This window comes from Mustelus asterias, chromosome 26 (assembly GCF_964213995.1).
Source record: "Mustelus asterias chromosome 26, sMusAst1.hap1.1, whole genome shotgun sequence".
NCBI lineage: Eukaryota > Metazoa > Chordata > Chondrichthyes > Carcharhiniformes > Triakidae > Mustelus > Mustelus asterias.
Genome location: NC_135826.1, coordinates 23,377,142 through 23,402,141, shown reverse-complemented (window position 1 = coordinate 23,402,141; position 25,000 = coordinate 23,377,142). Strand labels below are relative to the sequence as shown.

General features: G+C 42.7%; 1 protein-coding gene across 1 annotated transcript in view; it reads right to left on the bottom strand.

The window, feature by feature from the left end:
* Nucleotides 1-247: 247 nt before the first annotated feature.
* fstl3 (follistatin-like 3 (secreted glycoprotein)) overlaps nucleotides 248-25,000 on the bottom strand; it is a 30,997-nt gene continuing 6,244 nt past the window's right edge. The window contains exons 2-5 of the mRNA XM_078198263.1: nucleotides 19,737-19,922; nucleotides 6,777-6,995; nucleotides 3,471-3,698; nucleotides 248-1,788 (exon numbers count right to left, since the gene is read on the bottom strand). Of these exons, the coding sequence (XP_078054389.1) occupies nucleotides 1,712-1,788; nucleotides 3,471-3,698; nucleotides 6,777-6,995; nucleotides 19,737-19,922 (710 nt within the window). The 3' untranslated portion in view covers nucleotides 248-1,711. The remainder of the gene's footprint in view (nucleotides 1,789-3,470; nucleotides 3,699-6,776; nucleotides 6,996-19,736; nucleotides 19,923-25,000) is intronic.

The window sequence follows — 25,000 nt, the reverse complement described above, 5'->3', positions numbered from 1 at the left end:
AACCCCGAAGCAATGTAGGATGACCCCTCTTGATTGTTGTGAGATGTGTATCCACAAGGTTACCTTCATTACACTTACAGACACAATCAGGCAATTATATTGAAGAGATTCAGAGACCACATCCAAATCCAATGGTGCATTTGTACACCAACCAATTGATACCTTGAAGATAAAAGCAAAATACTGTGGATGTTGGAATCCAAAACAAAAACAGAAAATGCTGGTAAATCTCAGCAGGTCTGACAGCATCTGTGGAGCGAGAACAGAGCAAACGTCTGTTCTCTCTCCACAGATGCTGTCAGACCTTCCACGATTTTTCCAGCATTTTCTATTTTTGTTTCGGACAGTTTGAAGACTTGTACCAGAATTCTATCGCCATGCCCGCCCCAGAATCGGGGCGGACGCAGCTTGTAAAGCAGAATTCTCCATTGGCCTCAGGCACAATTTTACGAGCCTCATCCGAGCGAAGTCATAAAATACCGGCCTTGGTCTCCAAACGCACCCCCAGTAGCACAGGTTTAGATGAATGATTTTCAAGTTTTCAGTCCCTTAGCATCATGTGGCGCAGTGGTTAGCACTGCTGCCTCATAATGCAAGAGACCTGGCTTCAATTCCAGCCTTGGGTCACCGTCTGTGTGAAGTTTTGCACTTTCTCCCCGTGTCTACGTGGATTTCCTCCGGGTGCTCCGGTTTCCTCCCACAGTCCAAAGATGTGCGGGTTAGGTAGATTGGACACGCTAAATTGACCCTAGTGTCAGGGCAATTAGCAGGGTAAATGAGGGTTATGGGAATAGGGCCTGGGTGGAGTTGTGGACGGTGCAGACTAAATGGGCTGAATGGCCTCCTTCTGTACCATAGGGATTCTATGGATTCTATGTGCCTCTAGATCAGTGGTGGAAGTCCCTGAAAACATTTAGCAGGACATTGCTGAAACAAATGTAGGAGTATTTGGGTCACTTTCGCAGTCTCTGTCCTCTTTAATTTCTGGGTGAATTGCAAAACTGGCCTCATTTAGTGGGTAACTGAAAGAATTCTGTGATTCTAAAGATTAGCACTGCTGACTTTCATTGGCATTGCACTGTGGATCTTGTTCCTTGATTGGAGGCCTAGTTCTATAGAAAGCACAGGCCGTATAGTGTTTCTGCTGAGCTTAACCATTAATAACCCTCAACAGGAGCAGGTAACTGGCCTGTTTGCAGGACTGGCTCTGCAATACAAAGTAGTGGTGCCCTGTATCCCATGCCCTCCAACCTTCCAGGGCATACTCTCCTGATCTTCCTCCAACATGCTTATCAATGTCACACTTGATTCTGCAGTGTGCACAGAAACACTCCTCCTTCACTTGTTCTTAATGGTATCTCCTGCTCTGAATCCTGCTGAAGCTCCACCAGCACTCTGCTGTTTTAACATCAGCTTTGACCAGGTATCATTAAAAAAAAGGTTGAGTACATGATGTCCAACCTGAACAATTTTGCATGAGCCCTTTAATTATGCCTCAATGAGCACTTGGAAGTGAAAGAGTTTGAACCCCACATCTGTGTGACACGAGTGAGAGTGAGGGGAAGTAGTGATTGGATGTTTTGTTAGCACTTAAGCATTAAATGACTATGCACGAGCGTTCACATAACAAAGGCACTATTATAATGCCCAGAGGAATTTTTGCCCCAATGTCTTTGTCTTCTCTGCTTATAACTTCATTATTCATTATAAACTACCATCCGAGGAGGAGTTTCGAAAACACTGTATTATCTTGATTGTCTCCTTTTTGCTTGGCTTCTTCATCTGAAGCTGCGGGCAAAAGCATAAAGTTATTTCAATACTGAATTGCATACACAAAAATAACAAAGCTTATTAAACACCATGCGACATGACGTGGAAGAGCACAGTTATGAATTAATATTCTTTAGGGATTCTTTAGGGATTCAGGCTGAAGGTAAATCACAGGAAGGTTAACGTGGAATTGTGCAATACAATAATATCGACCAATACGCATCAGATGTCCTTTATATATCTCTCGATTTTCATTTCAACTTCACGGTGCACGGTGGCACAGTGGTTAGCACTGCTGCCTCACAGCGCCAGGGACCCGGGTTCAATTCCCAGCTTGGGTCACTGTGCAAACTCCACACAGACATTCTCCCCATGTCTGCGTGGGTTTCCTCCGGATGTTCCGGGTTTCCTCCCACAGTCCAAAGATGTGCAGGTTAGATGGATTGGCCTTGCTGAATTGCCACTTAATGTCAGGGAGACTAGCTAGGGTAAATGCAAGGAGTTATGGGGATAGGGCCTGGGTGGAATTGTGGTTGGTGTGGACATGATGGGCTGAACGGCCTCCTTTTGCACTGTAGGATTCTATGAAATACATCAAGAAAGATATATAATTGGAAGTTCACCGCTGCATATTATTTGGATTTTCAAAAATACAATTGAAAGCAGAGGAATTCCTTTCCATGAGCTCGGTAGGCTGGGGCTGTTTTTCCCTGTAGCATAGGAGGATGTGGGTGTGACCTTAAAGAGGTTTATAAAATCATGAGGGATGTAGATAAGGTGAATAGCCAAGGTCTTTTCCCTAGGGTAGGGGGCACAGACTTAGGGTGAGAGGGGCAAGATTTAAAAGGGACCTGAGGGGCAGCTTTTTCACACAGAAGGTGGTGCGTGCATGGAATGAGCTGCCAGAGGAGGTGGTTGAGGTGGGTACAATTACAACATTTAAAAGACATTTGGACAGGTACATTGATAGGAAAGGATTAGAGGGATGTGGGCCAAACATGGGCAAATGGGGTTAGTTCAGTCTGGGGAACCTGTTCAGCGTGGACAGGTTGGGCCGAAGGGTCTGTTGCGTGCAGTATATCTCTATGACTCTATGAATGCCTTTCCATTAGCTTAAGAGCTGAAAGAACTGCCGAAAATTCATCAACAGGAAACATGTACTCTGATTCTCTCTCCACAGAGTCTGCCAGACCTGCGTAGCATTTCCAGCATTTCTTGTTTTATTCTTTTCCGTCAGTGACTGCTGCAGCTTAGAACGCCAAATATGGATTTGAGAATGCTTAAGTTAAAATTTCTTGGTTTTCCATTGCTATCTGCAAAGATAATTTTCTAACCCTTCCTAATATCCATGGTAAAAGCTATGAAATGTTTAAGAGTTCCATGGGGATAGAAATTAGCTAAGCTTTTTTTTCTGATGCCTGTCTCCTCTCTCATGAGATGCCCACGGGGCTTGGGGTGATTAAGAAGAATTTGGCAGTGGGTGCAATGCCTGCACAGATCAGGCAGAGGCCAGGCCTACTGCTAAAAGAATATGCTTTGTATCCATTTCACACCTGACAAGCAGGAGCTGGTACATCGGTTGCTGTACCAATCTATCTCCAGCTATACGTAAAAAGTCAAAGCTTTAATATAAAAACTGTAGTACAATTTTCAAACTTATGCTTATAAGCTGAGACAGTGGATAAACTTGTTTAACTTACAGTTGCATCTACCATAGTGGGCAACACCAATCGACTTTCCCAATAAGCAAGTAGCACGTCTCAAGTGGCACACACTATGATACGTAATACCATTATTTCCACAAAGTGCTTGCTCAGATGACAACGGTTCTGGACATGGCATCACTCTACACATCACACAGTGTGCGCTGTGAGTTTGGTCTATCACACACATGGAGGTACCAGGGCATAAAACCTGTGTGCAAGACTCTGGAAGACATATGTAATACAGAACGGTAAGTGCCACAAAGCAAAAAAAGACTAACAAAAATGCTATATACAATTTGCATAAATTGGAATTTATAATACAGCTCAGAATAAGGTGCATCTATTTAAATTATAATTTGCATTGTCTACCGAATATCAATATTACCATAAGACATGATAATGTCTTAAAGTATTATTTTCAGTTAAGCTAACAGTAACGTAACATAAAAGACAATCTGAAAGCCAACTTGCAAACTGGATCACAACACACAGGGAAAAAAGCAACCTTAGATGTCTCCGTCATCAAGTAATTTTGACATTTAAGGGGAATAAGACAGGCGAGCATGACATTGATGCGCGATTAATTCACTCGGGAGGCTGGATCGTACCAGGGAAATAAAGGCTTTTATTAGCAACAAGAATGGAGCATACTGCTTAACAATACAATCCCAGACGAAAGGGTCACTAGGAAGTGCAGTGACCTTTATACTCCTATAGGAAGGCGGAGCCAACCGGAGTGTACCACAGAACAATACCAACAGGTGGAACACCCCAACCCTAACCCCAACAGTAACAAGAGTAACATATGTACAAGTACCCATAGTGATAACCATCTATGGTTCAGTACCCATAGTGGTAACCATCTATGGTTCACCACAGACATAAAAGTCAGTATTTCCATCCACCCCACCCACAGTGGATTATCATTTGTAATCAATAATGCAAATTGAAACTTGGCCTAATGTCACACATGAGATTACATCAACCCGGGCTGTAAACTGATCTTTTTTTATATAAAAAATAACTTGCGGAACACTACTCATCTGTTGAAATGACAGGAAAATCCAAACAGTAACATCATAAAATGTATTATTAATAGAAAGAATTGGTATGACATCAGCATTTATTCTACATGGAAAAGATCAGTTTGCTTCCATGGATTTTTAACAGAGAATATGATATTTGAAAGCAACAGCTTTTCATTATATTAGCAACCGGGGAGAGATGTTAAAATGACTGACATAAATCATAGAATAGAATCCCTACAGTACAGAAGGAGGCCATCCGGCCCATTGAGCCTGCACTGACTACAATCCCACCCTATTCCTATAACCTGACATATTTACCCTGCTAATCCCCCCCGAAACTAGGGTCAATTAAGCATGGCCAATCAACCTAACCCACAAATCTTTGGAGTGTGGGAGGAAACCCACGCAGATACAGGGAGCACTCGGAGGAAACCCACGCAGATACAGGGAGAACGTGTAAACGCCACACAGACAGTGACCCAAGCCGGGAATCGAACCCGGGTCCCTGGAGCTGTGAGGCAGCAGTGTTAACCACCGTGCCACCGCGCTGCCTCCATGGACAGTATTTTGTTTTGGATTTCATTCATTTATACAGTTTTATTAACCCAACTTACCAAAAATATGCTTTCCATTTGCAGCGCTACAGACAAATCAATCCAACTATGTGACTCATCAATAAAGAACTCAGTCAACGAATTACTCCTGTGTTTGCATCTCACAATGACATTTCTATTTATTTACGTTTTAGAGCAAGAAAATATAAGTTTTGAGTTCTTGACTGGCCAATATCCTATTTCACCACAAATCTGCATTTTAAACTACACGATACAGACGACACCTGATTCAAAGTCGTTTTTGTGTTACACAATAGAATTACCTAATCACAAAAATTAACATAAATAACTGTAAAATCATAAATTAGTGTTAAAAATCAAGTTACGTGATCTGAATCAAGTGACTTCCAATTAAGAGGAAACTATTGTTCTATTTATTACCAAATACATTTCTATCACTCATTTACAAAAAGTTTTGGTTAGCACTGCTGCCTGCTAAAGCATGGTCACACAAGGTACAAAAATCACATTAGGTGGCATGTTACAGCCTGACAGCAAATCTAATACTCCCAACAATATCACTTTGTTCAACTATTATGTCAGAAACCTGTGCATAGCAGCACACTGTACTTGAGCTGAATTCAACTGAGCTGTAAACAAATGTTTATATCATACTCCAACCTCTCCAGTTCAGAATGCTCTGGACCAAATAATTCCAGAGTTTTCTAGATTATAGAATGACATTACATAGAATCCCTACAGTGCAGGAGGAGGCCATTCGGCCCATCGTGTCTGCACCAACCACAATCCCACCCAGGCCCTATCCCCATAACCCCATGCGTTTACCCTAGCTAGCCCCCTGACACTAAGGGCAATTTCTCTCTCGTTTCCTTCTCTATGAACGGTATGTTTTATCTGTATAGCAAGAAAGAAACAATACTTTTCACTGTATGTTAATATATGTGACAATAATAAATCAAATTTAGCATGGCCAATCCACCTAACCCGCACACTTTTGGACTGTGGGAGGAAACCAAAGCACCTGGAGGAAACCCACGCAGACACAGGGAGAACATGCAAACTCCACACAGACAGTGAATCCATGGCGCTGTGAGGCAGCAGTGCTCACCACTGTGCTGTCCCATTGGAATGCCTAACCAAAATCTGGAAAATATGAACTGGAAAACGCCATGGCCAGAACGTTATGCTCCCTTCAGTGGCTTTGAGTTGAGTGCAGTGGAGGGGTGTGCAAAATAGTATAGATGGGTTTCCCTCTGGGATCTCACCCACCCCGACTTTACGGTGGGGCAAACAGGGTCTCGGACTGGAAGCCCACCCTGCTCTAATTAAGGTCTTTAAGTTGCCACTTAATGGTCACTTAAGGGCCTTTTCCTGCCCCTGCCTCAATGTTTAGGTTGGCCTGGTGACTGAGGGTAACTGACAAGGAAACAGAAAATTTCTCACCCATGATCTCGGGCAGGAGGGGAGGGGTTTGCATCTCCATCAGAAGGCTCCTATAGACTGGAAGAGCTCTTCCCTCATGGACCAGAGACCTCCACATCCCTTTCATTTCGAGTGAAGCTTTCCTCTATGCACCAAACACACATCTACATGATTCGGGAATACTATCAATAGAAACAGGACAAGAGCCGAGGAAATGACCTAAAATAGTGGAAGAAAGCAACTAAGTTTGTAGGAAAAATGAACTGAAAACCTACTTTTGCATTCTCCTTGGTACTGTACTTCCAGCTCTGGCAGGCCTCTGCACTTCGCCAAAAGGAGGCCACATTCATCTTTGTAGACTTTACCATCAGTTCCGCACACAGGAACCTTCTTTGTGACATTTGAGCAGTCAGGAGCACAGATGCAGGTCGGTTTGTTATGCTTATTCATCTTGCAAATCTTCCCAGGTCCACAGTCCACACCCTCACAAGTTTCTAAAGTAACAGAAAAAAAATAATATTGGCATATCAACTTAACAATGGTGTAGACTATTCAACTGCAACACAGTGCTTATTTTAAACTACCTGTAATTTCATGAACAAAAATAGCCCACTGGTGTTTCTTCTTCCTGATCCAATTTGATAAATGGGATCTTCTTTTCGTACATAAAACTGGCCAATCATAATATTGTACTCAGTTTTCTTAATGCATCCCTCAGTCAGGTAGGTCTCAGATTGATATTTTGAAAACAGTACCAGTTTTATCAGGAGATAATGTCTATGCATGAATGGCTGGTTAATTACCTGCATATTTCTACAATAGATATAGGCCCCGGGGAGTACGATATATTTGGTATAGTAAGGCTGATCTTTTTACGAAACTGTTTTTCAACAAGACATCACATAGGATACAATCACTCGGCTGCCGCCACGCTTTTCCCTTCACGTATCAGAAAACACAAAATGAATGAAGGTTCTGTATTTTGTTATGCAATAAGATCATAAGATATAGCAGCAGAATTAGGCCATTCGGCCCGTCGAGCCTGTTCCGCCATTCGATCATGGCTGATAAGTTTCTCAACCCCATTCTCCTGCCTTTTCCCCGTAATCTTTGATCCCCTTGCCAATCAAGAACCTATCTATCTCTGTCTTAAATGCACTCAATGACCTGGCCTCCACAGCCTTCTGTGGCAATGAATTCCATACATTCACCACCCTCTGGCTGAAGAAATTCCTCCTCATCTCGGTTCTCCTTGGTACTGTACTTCCAGCTCTGGCAGGCCTCTGCACTTCGCCAAAAGGAGGCTGTGTCCTCAGATTTTAGTCTCTCCTATCAATGGAAACATCTTGCCCACGTCCACTCTATCCAGGCCTTTCAGTATTCTGTAAGTTTCAATGAGAACCCCCCCTCATCCTTCTAAACTTCATCGAGTGCAGATCCAGAGTCCTCAAACACTCCTCATACATCAAGCTTTTCATTTCCAGGATCATCCTTGTGAACCTTCTTTGGACACTCTCCAAGGCCAACACATCCTTCCTTAGATATGGGGCCTAAAATTGCTCACAATATTCCAAATGTGGTCTGACCAGAACCTTATAAAGCCTCAGCAGTACACCCCTGTTTTTGTATTCTAGTCCTCTCGAAATGAATGCTAACATTTCATTTGCCTTCCTAACTACCAAGTCAACCTGCAAGTTGACTGCTGAACTAGGACTCACGTGTATAATGGTTACCCCAATCAAGATGATGCCATTATAATTCTTGTACCACAGGCCTTATTGCACAACTGCTCACAAATAGGTGTCTTGAAAAATTAATATAATTCAACACTGTATATCGGGGTGACATGATGGTTAGCACTGCTGCCTCACAGCACCAGGAACTTAAGTCACTGTGTGTGGAGTCTGCACATTCTCCCCGTGTCTGTGTGGGTTTCCTCCGGGTGTTCCGGTTCCTCCCTCAGTCCAAAAGACGTGCCAGTTAGGTGCATTGACCATGCTAAGTTCTCCCTCAGTGTATCCGAACAGGCGTCGGAGTGCGGCGACTAGGGGATTTTCACAGTAACTTCACTGCAGTGTTAATGTAGGCTTACTCGTGACACTAACAAATAAACTTTATAAGGAAGCAGCCATAACTTCGTCACAAATGCACATTGTTGTCCAGAGTAACTGGTGTTGACATTGGAAGAACTTTTGGAAACAATCATTAGTGAAATTGAAATAAAAGTGCTTATGCTACAGCTTACTTTTTAAGCTGTAAATTCTGAAACAACGTATCACCTTGAAGTTACTGCCAATACTGGCAGCTTGAACATAATGACATAACTTTGGTCCCTCTGTAGGTCATTTCCCTATATAGTTTGTTCTGGCAGTCGAAAACACTACAAATGGCTTTCATTTTCTGTACTATAACATCGTAACAGCTAAAAGGATTTTATGCTTATTCCAATGCTCTCTTAGCCGGCCACCCAAGATCCACACTCTGTGAACTTGAGCTCATCCAAATCTCTGCTGCCTTTACCCCAACTCATACAAACATTCACCTATCGTCCCTGCGCTCACTGACCTGCACTTGTAAGACCTCAGTTTAAAATTTCTCATCTGTGTTCTCCACTCCATCCATGGCCACACCCCTCCCTAGCTCTGCAAACTCCTCCAGCTCGACAACCACCTCTAAGATCTGTGTTCCTCCACCTCTAGCGCCTCTTTAATATTCATCGCTCCACCACTGTCAGTCACATCTTCAACTACCTGGGTCCCAAGTTCTAGAGTTCTCTCCCTAAACCTTTCCTCCTTCAAGTCACTCCTTAAAACAATCCTGTCTGACCAGACTTTGGTCACATTTCCCAATATCTCCTTACGTGGCTCCCTGTCAAATTTTGCTGCTACTGCATCTGTGAAGAACTTTTGGTTGTTATTCCCATGTTTAAAGTTTATTTATTTGTGTCACAAGTAGGCTGACATTAACACCGCAATGAAGTCACTGTGAAAATCTCCTAGTCGCCACACTCCGGCACCTGTTTGGTTACACTGAGGGAGAATTTAGCATGGCCAATGCACCTAACTAGCATGTCTTTTGGACTATGGGAGAATACCAGAGCACCTGGAGGAAGCCTACACATGTTTGAGCCTCTCGGATCTGTAGAGGACACACGAGTTCTGTTGCTTCATAAAATACCTTTATTTCTTTGATCCAACTCCACACACAATTCTCCACCAACAAATAGTGCCACCTGTGGCCCCTTTATATATGTGACCTCTATTGAATAATTGACGTCAAATTCGGACTTAATTGGAAGGTCTGTTAACCAATTCCTCACAATGCAGACACGGGAAGAACGTGCAGACTCCGCACAGACAGTGACCCAAGCTGGGAATTGAAACCGGGTCCCTGGGCGCTGTGAGGCAGCAGTGCTAACCACTGTGCCCTCGCTATATAAATGTGAGTTGTTGTAATGCAGTGTCAAAGCTAAAGTACACTTTGATAGAAATGAATATGCCACTGTACTCAGCACTAAGATTAACACACGGAGCCATTGTTCGATAAAGATGTGTACAACTCACTGAACTTTTCCGTATGACCCATCTATCCACCTCAAATATAATCAATGACAAATCACTACACTAATCCAACTCTCTATAAAAATGTACATTAGGAATTTATTAATGCATCTTAAATAAATCAGGTTAAAATATTTGTTGGACACTGCTACTGAAAGCACAGCAGGTGTGGTTTATAATAAAAAAGTGAGAAACTGAATCAAGGGCCATCACCTTTTGTTCAGTGCTAAGCTGGAGGCAGGTTGGTGTTATACCCGGTGCCACCTATACATGGATAGAGGCACGCAAGCAGGGCATTTTTAAAATGCGGCATCGGAAAAAATCAAACTTTTGCTATCCAAGTTTCGGTAATAATAAGATTCAAAAAACAAAAGCACGCTTCCTGAACTGCACTGCACAAAACCAGGTGGGCGAGCATTCTATAAAGAGCTGAACATTATAACTGGTTAGTTTGACAAACTTGCCTCAGAAAGATGTTCTGGGCTGTTATTAATACACTCCTGAAGAATTTGTAAGTAATCAATATAGAATCCCTACCGTGCAGAGGGAGGCCATTCAGCCCAGCGAGCCTGCACCAACAACAATCCCATCTAGACCTGAATCCCGCAACTCCACGTTTTTACCCTGCTAATCCCCCTGACTCTAAGGGGTAATTTAGCATGGCCAATCAACTTAACCTGCACACATTTGGACTGGTTTCATTCTTATCTATATCCATTTTAATCCAGAGAGTTACCTGCTTCTCTTCCTGATCCCACAATGTTTCGATTTGATATATTATTGTCACATGTACTAGTATACAATGAAAAGAATTGTTTCTTGCATGCTATATAGACAAAGCATACCGTACATAGAGAAGGAAAGGAAAGGTTGCAGAGTGTAATGTTACAGTCATAGCTCGGGTGTAGAGAAAGGTCGACTTAATGCGAGGTAGATCCATTCAAAAGTCTGATGGCAACAGGGAAGAAGCTGTTCTTGAATCAGTTACCTCTGATTTTCCTCAAGGATCTATCTTTTTGTGCTCCCCACTCCCTATTTACTTCCCCTTGGCAATGTGACACTAGACTCCATTGCCGGAATTTTACCGCCTCACCCACCCGAGGCTGGTAAGATCCCGCCTGAGGCCCATGGAGAATGTGAGCCTCGCCCACCCCAATTCTGGGGCAGGCGAGGCTCGCAGAATGGTATTCTCCATCGGCCTCAGGTGGGCTCTTACCAGCCTCGGGTGGGCAAGGCGGTAAAATTCTGGCCCATATATAACCAATGACATCCAGCTTTACTCCACTTCCATCTGGCTCAGCCATTCCTCCGTATCCAAATTATCAGACCAGCTTCCAACTTCCAATATAGAGTCGCAGAGGTTTTCTCCAACTAAATATTGGGAAGACAGAGGTCATTGGGGTTGATTCTCTGACCCCGCGCGCACGAGCGCAAATCACATCATGGTTGGAGAATATCGTGAGAGGAGCCATAATGCGACTTGTGCCCAGGGGAACCCCATTTCAGATTCTCCCCACTCCCAGCCCACGACATAATCTGCTTCATGTCCTGGGAGGGCGTGGACCAGAAGAGACGTGCTGGTTAGGTGCATTGGCCATGCTAAATTCTCTCTCAGTGTACCTGAACAAGTGCCGGAGTGTGGCGACTAGGGGATTTTTGCAGTAATTTCATTGCAGTGTTAATGTAAGCCTACTTCTGACACTAATAAATAAACTTTAAAAACTTTATTTAAATCCTTATTTAAATATTTATTTTCTGTTTTTATCTGGATTGACCCAGCTCCCGGTGTTGACCGATTCACTGGCACAACGTGAAGCCAGCTGGAATCACTACTTATGTCCACAAATGGAGAACAGACGTGATGAACATGTCAGGGGGGCTTGAGGCCATTGGAGCCTTCAGGTGGTCAGGGGCATGGTTTGGTAGTACCCTAGCATTGCTTCCTGGCACTGCCCCCGGCATTGCCAGCACTGCCAGGTTGGTACTGTCAAGGGGCAGAGCCTGAAAGGAGGTGGGAGGCTTGAGATGGAGTAACAGCAGATTGTTTCAGGAACTTACTGAAGAATTTAACTATATTATACAGTCCTTTGGTTGTAAGTAACTTGGAATTTTAGAAGACATCCTGCAAAGAACCAAATATGGAGTTTTAAACAAAAGTTAATAGAATTAATCAGTTGAACTGAAAGCTGCTTTAACACTTGAAAACATGGTGATACGTGGAAAAAGATCTGTATGTGGGTCAAAGTTTCAGGGGAACTCATGGAGGTCCATTCATTACTGAGTAACTGGAAGTGTTTAATCATTGTGAAGCTATTTTACAAGGGAAATTAATCACACTGGTATGCAGTCCAAGGTCACTGAACTATAAATTAATGCATGTTATTACAAGCACGATACATATTTTGGGCTGTCTGGAACTGAAATGTTTTCACAGTCAAATACTCATTCAACTTGAACACAGATGGGACAGGAGATTATCATGGCCCTCAATTTCTGATCTGCACTTGCTGCCAGTGGTGGTCCAAGCTGGGAGAGGAACCTTTGAAGACAGCAGGGTGAAAATTGCAAAGAGCATTGACTAGGATTTAGAGACAAGTAACAAGGGTAATTCAAGGTGTTAGAAGTTTTGAGGAAAGACTTTTAAGATAGGTATCTTTGTTATCAATTTGATGGAGCATTTTTTTAAAATGCCAAGTCATGGGTAAGCACAAGCTTTAAGCAAGAGTAAGCAGGCTGTAAATAAAGGACGGAATTTTACTGGCACGTCTGACCGAGTTTCGTACCATCCCGCCTGAGGCCAATGGAGAATGCTGTTCTCCAAGCGTTGCCTGCTCCCGGAATCAGGGCAGGCATGCCGGTAAAATTCCAGTCAAAGAGTGTCAGCAATGAGTGAAAAAATGCAAGTACAAAATTAGTATGCTCATATAAATGCAACATACAAGATGGCCTGGAGTGTGGCGACTTCTTGCGACTGTGCCCAGCATACCCTCTAATTCTGTCTTTTACTCTCATTTCTAGGGTTGCACCCTCTCCTCTCATTTTCTATGAATGGCATGCTTTGTTTGTATAGCGCAAGAAACAATGGGGTCAACGTTCCCGATCCACCCGCCATGGGAATTGTAGCGAGCGAGGGGTGGACCATGGAAAGGTCTGTTGACCTCAGGCGGGATTTTCCAGTTTCAGGGCGAGCGCAGTTGGAAAATCCCGCCCAATACTTTTCACTGTATACATGTGACAATAATAAATCAAATCAGATCAAATGATACCCCCCACCTCAAAAATAGAGGCTGTGTGAAATAGTCACCCAGTATATCAAGTTAATATATTGATCAGATCCCTTTTTTTCAAAAAAAAGTCAGGTCTCTATCTGTTTAAGGACAAATCTAAAGCTTTAGTAAGAAAATAGATCACTTGGGTCACAAAGGAACTGCAGTTCAGCAATGATGAGCTGGAGTCTGAGCTTTGGACACTGTGACACATCAAGGAGGGGGAGAGGTACCTGAACATTATGTTTCAGGGCAATCACACTCTTCAGATTAACTACCTTGAATTCGGCCAGTAATCAGGGACAGGACGGTGTGACTGTGAGTGAGGCAGGTAGAAGGATCCAAGGGATAGCACTGCAGGAGCCTCAGCCCTTCTCCCTGTCCACCATGTACGAACAAAATTTTCACTCCTTGTGTGGATGAGAGAGCGGACCGTAGGAGGGATGAGCAAATTGACCATGGCACTGTGATTCAGGTGGGGCGAGGGAAGACAATGTAGTTATAGTTGGGGATTGTATAGTCAGGGGAATAGACACTATTCTCTGTAGCCAGGATCGAAGAGTTTCGAAGGCTGTGCTGCCTGCTCAATGCCAGGGTTTGGGACATCTGCGCTGGGCTGGAGAGGAATTTGCGGTGGAAGCGGGAAGGTCCAGTGGTCGTGGTCCATGTAGGCACCAACGACATTGGTAGAATGAGGAAGGAGGTTCTGTGTAGGCAGTTTGAGGAGTTAGACACTAAATTAAAGAACAGAAACTGCAAGGGTATAATCTCTGGATTATTACCCGAGCGATGTGCAAATTGGCAAAGGATACATAAGATTAGAGATATGAATATGTGGCTCAAAGACTGGTATGAAAGAAGTGGGCATGGGTTTGTGGGACACTTGCATCAGTACTGGGGAAAGTGGGGGCTGTGACATTGGGAAGGCCTACATCTGAACCATGCTGGGACCAGTGTTCCTGTGGATCGTATAACTAGGGAGGTAGAGAGGGCTTTAAACTAAAGAGTGGGGGTGAGTGTTCAGTTGCTTTGAAAATTAGGAAGTCAAAGTTAAATATCGGAGTGCAGGTCAGTGATCAGTCTGAATGTCAGCAGAAAACTACAGGTCAGGACAGATCATATGAACATTATATTACACCAAGGACTCAAACAAGGGCCCTAACTAGAAGGGGAAGAGTTCCAAGAATGGAAGGTTAAAAAAAAACCAGGGGTATATGAGGGAGCAGTGGCACAGGATAGCGAGGGGAAACTTGACTGTCACAGTGTGACAGATCAGGGCAGGAAATGTGAACAAAAATATGCAACACTGAGCAAATCCAGAGTTGTAAACAATTGCTAAAAAAATCTAAGCTAAATGTTCTTTATCTGAATGCACAAAGCATTTGCAACAAGATAGATGAGTTTATAGCACAGATTGCAACATATGAGTATGATGTATTTGCTATTACTGGTTGCAGGTGACCTGGACTGGGTGCTCAACATTCCAGGATATACAATGTTCCAAAAGAACAGGCCAAAGTGGGAAGGGGGTAGGGTAACATTGTTAATCAAGGAGGGTTTCAGAGCAGTGCTGAGTTGTGATACAAAGGCAATGGGTAGTGATGTAGAATCGGTTTAGGTTGAAATCATGAATAGCAGAGGAAGGAAGAAAAAGGGTGGGAGAGTCTACAGACCCCCAAAATGTGACCTCTCAAGAAGCTGGAGCATAAATGGGGAAATATCAAGGAAACTGCAATTATCATGGGAGATTTTAATCTGCGCAATGATTGAATAATCCAAACCGGCAAGGGTAGCGTAGAAGAAGAATTTGTGAAGTGTATCAGGGTTTGCTTTTTAGAGCACTACTCTGTGGAACTTACCTGGAAAAGGGATATTTCTGATTTGTGTTTATGAAGAAGGACGAATAAGGGATCTTGTGGTTAAGGATCCCCTAGGGGGTTTGTGACTACACTATGATAGAATTCAAGACACAGTTTGAGGGTAAAAGCCATAGAACTATAACCTGTGTCTTCAACTTAAATAAGGGCGGTTATAATGGTATGAGGGAGGAGTTGTCTAAGGTGAACTGGGTAAACAAGCTAAGATACAAGTTACTAGATGAGCAGTGGCAGATATTCAAATAGCTGGTCCAAAACGCTCAGAGAGAAAGAGGGATTGCACAAGAAAGAGGCAAAATCCATGGTTAACAAAGGAGGTCAAGGATAATATTAAAAAAGCAGGATATACAAAGTGGCAAGGGATAATGGTAGACCAGAGGACTGGGAAGTTTTAGGATCCAGTAGCAAAAGACTAAAGAGCTCATAAGAAGGGAGAAAATGAATTTTGAGAGAAAACTTGCATGCCGCATAAAAACAAACAGTATGTCCGGAATTTTACTGTCCTGCCCACCACGGGAATCGGAGGGAGCGAGGGGCGGACCATGGAAAGGTCCGCTGCCCACGGGCAGGATTTTACAGTTTCGGGACAAGTGAGGCCATAAAATCCTGCCCTAAGAGTTTCTATGGATACATAAGTAGGAAGCGTGCGGCTATGGTAAATATGGGATCTCTACTAAACGAAGCTGGTGAATTGATAACAGCAAAAAAAGAAATGGCGGATATGCGAAATAAATCTTTTGAATCATTCTTCATCGTGGAAGACATTGCAAAAGCTCTAATATACTAGATGAGCTGATTTCAAATAACATGCCAGAATTTACAAAAATCCCAATCACAAGGGATAGAGTATTAGAGAAACCCAAGGATCTAATTTCTCAACTTTTGTAATGCAACCAAGTAACTGATAAATATTACCGCCAGAATTCATACCTTGCCCGCCACAAAATCGGAGTGGGCGAGCGTCCAACAACGGAAATCTCCGTTGACCTCGGACGGGAATTTCCGGTCTTGCTCGAGCGAGGCCATAAAATCCCGCCCGTAATATCCCTGAAAAATTTAAAGTGTAGGAAAGTAATTTACGTCAGGATTGCTACAGTGAGTGTGAACCTAGAGTATTATTTATTTGAAGACATTAGATTGCTATTGTGTAAACCATGTCGCCATGTCTTACATTAAGGCAGTGGTTCTCACCATTTGAAATGACAGTAAGTTATGGAAGCTTCAGATATATTTTATATTCTATTCTTCTTTTAGGTGGCCAAGGCAGTTTTTCCATCTGGGTGGATTACGCAATGAAGAGCCCTTTATATGTAGCCAGGTCATTAGAGAGACCAGTTGGGATCAGCTAGACCCTTTGTGGCTGGGGACAGTGCAAGGGTGGAGGGGGGGGAAAGATCATAACTCCACTCCCAACAAACCCAAGTACCCTGTCGGATGTTAGACCAGTATTCGGAGGTCAAATGACTGGCATGATACTCACTGTGGGTAGGTGAGGGTCTTTTCATGCTACTACAATATAACTCATGTTGTAATATAATGTACTTGCCTACTTTTTTGGGTAAGTGATATTTAAGCCCATAGAAAGATTATTAAACTAGCCTTCAAAATTAATTGTTAAAAATGTGTGGGCAAGTTCTCTGGTGGTCTAACGGTTGGTACAATTCCTTAGGTTCACTTCCCCAGCTAGGATGAAATCTTCTCAATAAAACCCTATTCCTATACTTTACAAGAACCATATGACAATAGCAGTGCGCACAAAACTTAACTCGCTGCAGATGCAGCCTCCAAGCAATCATTAGATCAAACAACTTACCCTGGAGTTCTGAGCCAGCCAAACTTGGTTCTAATATTTATTCAACTTCACCGCGTTTTAAGAAAAACAGCTTCACTAAAATATAAATATTGTATCAGCACTCCCGATGACATATGCATTGAGGCAAATGCGCCATTTGCACACCTCGTTACAAAAACAAACTATCGTCTCAGCTTGTCAGCAGGCAGTTTTTGAAGTGATAAAAATGGTAAATGGTTAATGATGTGCCAAGGTAAGCAATGTGCCGATGAAGTTACTGGCAGAGAATTCTGTAAAAGGATGGGATATGCCCTCAGAACTCCAAGCCAAATTTCTAGGAAAATAAAGTTTTCACAGAGAAAATTGGAGAAGTGAGGGAGGGACCTGTCAAGATTTCAGTGGGTTCTGGACCCTGCAGCTTAATATGGAGATGAAGCAATTTCATCTGTGGAAGACGTGGATTGGCTTCAAGGACAGCATTTTATGACTAATGGGCAGCACGGTGGTTAGCACTGCTGCCTCACAATGCCAGGGACCCGGGTTCGATTTCCGGCTTGGGTCACTGTCTGTGTGGAGTTGCCCGTTCTCCTTGTGTCTGCATGGGTTTCCTTCGGGTGCTCTGGTTTCCTCCCACAGTCTGAAAGACGTACTGGTTAGGTGCACTGACCCAAGCAGGCGCCAGAGTGTGGCAACTAGGGGAATTTCACAGTAACTTCATTGCAACGTTAATATAAACCTTACTTGTGACTAATAAATAAACTTTACTTTAATAATCCACCCACAAATGATGCCAAAATGACAAACCAAATTAGCGCTACATCAGAAGACCAAAAAGAAGATTTTTGATTTATGATTTATTTTTGTCAAGTGTGATTTGCAACTGAAGTGTGTTTAAAAACTTTTGGCAGAAAAAAGTCTTACTCCTGCCACTTTATCCCACGTTATTACTTTTATCACGTTCTACTTTTAAGATATATGATGGAGTGAAAAATAACTTTCTAACTCATAGGATGTTGATAACATTGTCAATGTATCTTATGGTTTGGCTATTCGCAGAAGCTTCTCCCAAATCTCATGCGACTAACTAAAAAATAATAATTCTTACGTATACTTTTCTTCAACAAATGATGATTCAGACCCAGCAAGAATTTGGAACTAGGCTCTGTGACATTCGGGGACAATTTTCTATACTCGTTATCAATTAGAGCAAAACCATTTTCAAAATCAAATAAGCTACCAGTATAATCTGGTCATTTTTGTAAAATCATATTAATCAGCATGTTTGTCTCTCAAATTGGATGTGGAGATGCCGACGTTGGACTGGGGTAAACACAGTAAGGAGTCTAACAACACCAGGTCCAAGTCCAACAGGTTTATTTGATAGCAAATGCCACTACGTTTGCTACCAAATAAACCTGTTGGATTTTAACCTGGTGTTGTTAGACTCCTTACTGTCTCAAATTGGAAGCAGCATGACCTAAACTTTCTTCCTACTTCCTACAACTTGTTTTTAAAAAAAAGTGCATCCAGCACATTTCTTGCTGGTCAATGGACAGCACACCTGCCCGTATGTGGGGGAGAACATAAAAATATAATGCTAATTTAGAAAATACATCCTCTAAATATATTTTGCATTTTTTGTAACATTTAAAGCTAGTCAGACCGGGTACCCACAATGGTAGTAAGGAACCCTTTCTTTCCCCCTGGCAATTGGATTTAATGTCAGCCTTCAATGACCTGAAAAGAAGGCAACATTTAAACAACAAGACAAGAAATTGGCCTGCCCATGGTTATCTGCAGCACCATGCTATGGCAGATTTCTGAGGCTTGCCACATCTAAATATAAATGACCTCAAGGTAGCAAGGTTGGCCAGGGTAGCCATACTTCCAGTTCTGGCCTCTTGTCCATCCCCGGCTTTAATAACTCCAACATTGGTGACTATGCTTCAGTTGCCTAAGCCCCAAACTCTGGAATAACCTCCCTACATGTCTCCACCTTGCTAACTCCCTTTAAGACACTCCTAAAACATCATTTGATCGAGCTTTTGGTCACCTGACATAATTTCTTTTTATTATTCATTTGTGGGACATGGGCGTTGCTGGCTGGCCAACCTTAGTCGCCCAAAGGCAGTTGAGAGTCAACCACATTGCTGTGGCTCTGGAGTCACATGTAGGCCAGACAGGTAAGGACGGCAGATTTCCTTCCCTAAAGGACATTAGTGAACCAGATGGTTTTTTTTGACAATTGACAATAGCTTCATGGTCATCAGTAGATTCTTAACTCCAGATATTTTTATTGAATTCAAATTCCACCATCTGCCATAGTGGGATTCGCATCCAGGTCCTCAGAGCATTAGTTGAGTTTCTGGATAAATAGTCTAGTGATAATACCACTAGGCCATCGCCTAGTCTCATCACGTGGCTTGATGTCATACTTTGTTTTATAAAGCTCCTGTGAAGCAACTTGGGATATTTAATTGCATTAATAGGGACCCGGGTTCGATTCCCGGCTCGGGTCACTGTCTGTGTGGAGTTTGCACGTTCTCCCAGTGTCTGCGTGGGTTTCCTCCGGGTGCTCCGCTTTCCTCCCACATTCTGAAAGACACGCTGGTTAGGTGCATTGACCCGAACAGGCGCCTGAGTGTGGCGACGAGGGGAATTTCACAGTAACGTCATTGCAGTGTTAAAACTTTAATGAGTGGTGTATAAATATAAGCTGCTGTTATTGTTATATACTTACTGTGGCATGGGTAGCAATTGATGCCGCCAAGGATTATAAGTTTTAAAATGTCACTCTCTGGTATATCCTGACTTGACCATGCAGCTTGAGCACTTCCACTGCTGCAACACTCCTCTTGATCAATCCGGGTCATGGATAAAGCTTGGCATTTTCCATTTCTTCCTTGCTGTAGCCAACATACCCCAGCTGAAGAAACCATAATGGAGAAAACAAGGATAAGCAACATCAAACACATCTGCTTTCACTGATGTTTTTTCCTACATATCAATTACATTTCTTACAATTGGTAAAATTGCATCCTGCATCCACCATTACACTGCTCCTTAATTAACAATTCTAAAACATCCAGAACTGCAGTTAAACACTCCCTTACATTCATAGAATACCTACAGTGCAGAAGGAGGCCATTTAGCCCATCAAGCCTGCACCAACAACAATCCCAGCCAGGCCCCATCCCCATAACCCCACATATTTACCCTACTAATCCCCCTGACATCCCTCTAACACTAAGGAGCAATTTAGCATGGCCAATCAATCTAACCATTGTATGCTGGAGCATCAATCACTATATTTAAAGAAATATTTTAGTGTTAGGAGACAATACCAGTCCTTTTTCATTCTGTAATATTTCATGTTGAATAGCATTTTTTTAAAATTTAGATTTATTTATTAGTGTCACAAGTAGGCTTACATTAACGCTGCAAAGAAGTTACTGTGAAAATCCCCTAGTCGCCACACTCCAACACCTATTCAGGCACACTGAGGGAGAATTTAGCATGGCCAATGTACCTAACCAGCATGTCCTTTGGACTATGGGAGGAAACCGGAACACCCGGAGGAAATCCATGCAGACACGGGGAGAACGTGCAGACTCCGCACAGTGACCCAAGCTGGGAAATAGAACCCAGGTCCCTGGCGCTGTGAGGCAGCAGTGCTAACCACTGTGCCACCATAACGCCCAATATTATGAATATCAAAGAAAAAATGAGTTTATTCATTTTTCAATGTTTTGAATGTTTATTTATTGATTTATGGGATGTGGGCATCGCTAAAAAGGGTCACCATTTATTGCTCATTCCTGATTTCCCCTGTCAAGATGGTGATGCCTTTTTGAACCATAGCAAACTGTTGGGAAGGGAGTCCCAGATACATTGAAGGCACAGTGATATAGTTCCAGGTCAGGAGGGTTTGTGACTTGCAGACGGTGCCTTTGTCCTTCTAAGTGGTAGTGGTTGCACGTTTGAAAAGTTGAAGGAGCCTCGGCAAGTTGCTGCAGCCCATCTTGTAAACAGTACACACTCCAGCCACTGTGCATCAGTAGTGGTGGGAATGAATGTTTAAAGTGGTGGACGAGATGCTTTGTCCCAGATGGTGGTGAGCTTTGTGAGTATTCCATCATACTCCTGACTTGAGCCTTGCAGATGGTGGGCAAGCTTTGGGGAAGTCAGAAGTCAAGTTACTTGTCACAGAATCCCCAGGCTCTGACCTGCTTTTGTAGCCACGGTATTGGTATGCTGGTTCAGTTCAGTTTGGTCAATAGTAACCGCCCCTCCCTCCCTCCATTTTATTGATGGTGGTGGACTCAGTGATGCTGTTGTACTTCAACAGCAGATGGTTTTACTCTCCCTATTGTTCTCAATGGTCATTGCCTGGCATTTGTGTAGTGCAGATGATACTTTCCACCCGGCATTTGTGTGGAGCAAATATTACTTCCCCTTATCAACCCAAGTCTGAATGTTGCCCTAATTTTGCTGCATATGGGCATAGACTGCTTCAGTAGGAGGTGTTGCAAATGGTACTCAAACAAACATGTTTGGACCAAGGCCTGGAGGTCTGGAGCTAGGTGACTCTGGCAGGATTTGCTGCTGAAGTGTAACTAAGTTAAAGTAAAAGTTTAAAGTTTATTTATTGGTCCACTTCAGTAACACTGCAATGAAATTACTGTGAAATTCTTCTAGTCACCACACTCCAGCATCTGTTCGGGTCACTGCAGCTAACCAGCACGTTTTTCAGACTGTGGGAGGAAACCAGAGCACCCGGAGGAAACCCACGCAGACACAGAGAGAACGTGCAAATTCCACACAGTGACCCAAGCCAGGAATCGAACTCGGGTCCCTGGTGCTGTGAGGCAGCAGTGCTAACCACGGTGCCACCGTGCCGCCCCTTGTCTAATGTCTTTATATGTAACGTTTACAGAAAATAAGTGAGACAGCCAGCATCAGTAATCTCCCTAATTTGTGGTTTTCTGCGGCAATGAAAGCATTGTTAGTCCCATTCCATAATACTCAACAATGTTCTGAAGAAAAGTGCAGATTTCATATGGCTGTGTAGTAAGAGTGCTTTAGATAAAGATTCTCAGCTGGGTTTCATTAGAAATGTGATTGATACAGAACAGTTTGACAAGTTTCCAACAGTGAAGATTGAAATGCAAATTTAACTCCTTTATCTATCAAATCCAGTCTTGATCCAAAACTAAAGAGAACATTATTTCCAGCTCAAAATATTCTTTTCTGTCACCAACATATTACTAAAAAAAAAGGTATTTGATTCATCTCTTTCAAATAAAAGCCTATGACTGAATAGGTTTCACTTCTCAAACTGCAAGTACTGTAAAATGTTTTACTTCAATTTTTAAAAATATTTTAGTTTAAATGCAGCAAGTATTTTCCCTTACCAAATTGAAAATGGTAAAATGAACAAAAGGCCAAGGACCAAGTGCTGGAATGTGGGATAAAAATGAGTTGCTAGTCTCTGTTTTCTTTTTTTTGGCTGGCGCAGACACAAGTTTTAAAAAGGTTTGTTTATTAGTCGCAAGTAGACTTATATTAACACTGCAATGAAGTTACTGTGAAAATCCCCTGGTCGCCACACTCTGGCGCCTGTTCGGATACACTGAGGGAGAATTTAGCATGGCCAATGCACCTAACCAGCACGTCTTTCGGACTGTGGAAGGAAACCGGAGCACCCGGAGGAAACCCACGCAGACAGAGGGAGAACGTGCAGACTCCACACAGACAGTGACCCAAGCCGGGAATCGAATCCAGGTCCCTGGCGCTGTGAGGCAGCAGTGCTAACCGCTGTGCCACTGTACCGCCCAAAGGACTGAATGTCCTCTTTCTGCACCTTAACTATTCTATGTTTCTAAATGGTGTGGCCATAGAATAGTACCCAATGTCTGGATTCAGAAATCAATGAAGTAAAAACATTTTTAATGGCTGGGACATAGTCTCAGAGCAATTAACTTCTGTGGATTAATGGATAGACACGATGTGGAGATGCCGGCGTTGGACTGGGGTGAACACAGTAAGAGTTTTAACAACACCAGGTTAAAGTCCAACAGGTTTATTTGGTAGCAAATGCCATTAACTTTCGGAGCGCTGCTCCTTCGTCAGATGGAGTGGATCCACTCCATCTGATGAAGGAGCAGTGCTCCAAAAGCTAATGGCATTTGCTACCAAATAAACCTGTTGGACTTTAACCTGGTGTTGCTAAAATTCTTACTGTGATTAATGGATCGAGGCAGGGCTGACTATTCAACCAGAAATATTGAATCATCACATTGGGAAGGTGTGACTATCACCGCGATGACACTTGTTACCTGAATAATTATACTGGGAAGGTTCAACTAACCTCAGGATAATTAACAAGTGGTTTGTGGTTGGAGGACTCTTTTACTAAAAAAAATGTGTTCAGATCATAGAAATTAGAGAATCCCTACAGTGCAGAAAGAGGCCATTCGGCCCATCAGCTCAACAACCCCACCCAGGCCCTATCCTCGTAACTCCACGTATTTACCCTGCTAATCCCGCTCACACTAAGGGGCATTTGAGTACCGCCAATCATCATAACCCACAGATCTTTAGAGCGTGGGAGGAAATTGGAGCACCCGGAGGAAACCCACGCAGACATGGGGAGAACGTGCAAACTCCACACAGACAGTCACCCGAGGCCGGAATCAAACCTGGGTCCCTGGCGCTGTGAGTCAGCAGTGTTAACCGATGTGTCACCGTGTCAACCGTAGATTCATAGGCATTTTCTGAGTCATCAATTCCCTACTTTGCCATAACGAATGAAAGGGTTAATGGGATGTTGTGAGGATACACCTTCCACATAACCCATCAGAGACTGTTGCTCAAAAATTACTAGAAAGAACACCAGGATTTCAGATGTTTCTTTTCTTTAAAAACAGCTTATGTCTATTGTGTAAATTTAGTAATTGTTATCTTTCCGCTGCCATATATTATGTCTTTTAAAAGTAGTTTTAATCTATATGCACTTGTCTGAAAATAGATTATTTTTCAGCTTTGGAAAGAATGGAGGATGTGGGGACAAACATCATGTACTCCATAATAATTATTATGATTTGTGAGTTAAAACTGGCCACGCCTGCCCATATGCACTACGACTGAAAAAGCAGAGGGTGTTAGTGCACAAGAGAATTGGTCTGTTTATCAAAGGTTACATCCAGTTATGAGCACAGACAAATGAAGGATTGGAAGAAAGAATGAATGGTGAAATTCCCTTCATCAGCTGCATGTGCATGAACATCGGTGAAGGTAACAAAATTCAAATAATGTTCTAACCGCATTGCTAAAAGCATCCTGTTTATGGAGTGCGGAAAGTTATACTGTCCCCTTCAACTCAATCCCTAAATTCTACAGTGGAAAGAACCTTTGATCACAATGGTCTGCAATGCTACCTGATTATATTTATCATAGATGAACTTCGAATCCTACGACATGATGTGGAAGAAATATCACCTGCAATGAGTAGCCTTTCATTGACATGGAACATTTGTTGGGTGCTGCATTGGTTTTTTTTTGAACAGCCAGGAGTTACTGTAAGCACGGCAAATTCCTTGCAGTCTCCTACTTCCTCCCAACATTCTGAGACCTGACAGTCATTTTAACTAACCTGAAAGGGTAAAAGACTGAGCTCTAATCCCAAACCTGGGTCCTTAAACCAAAAAAAAGAACCTATTCTTGGAGCCAGTGACTTGGCACTAAATGAGTGAAAAGGACAGAGTGCTTCAGAGTAAAGATTCTGCTCTGAAAGAACATTCAGCGATTCTTTAGAAAATTGCACAGATGGTGTTGTAAAGTAATTAGGTGGTGCAATTCCCCCAACTGTTACCCTTAAGATAACAGGGTTGGCTACATATTACTTACATTTGTTTTGAAGTATTTATAGATTTTTTGATGTGGCGAAAGATACCAAATATTTAAATTGTACATTTTTATAATTGTTCTTTAAAGTAAAATTAA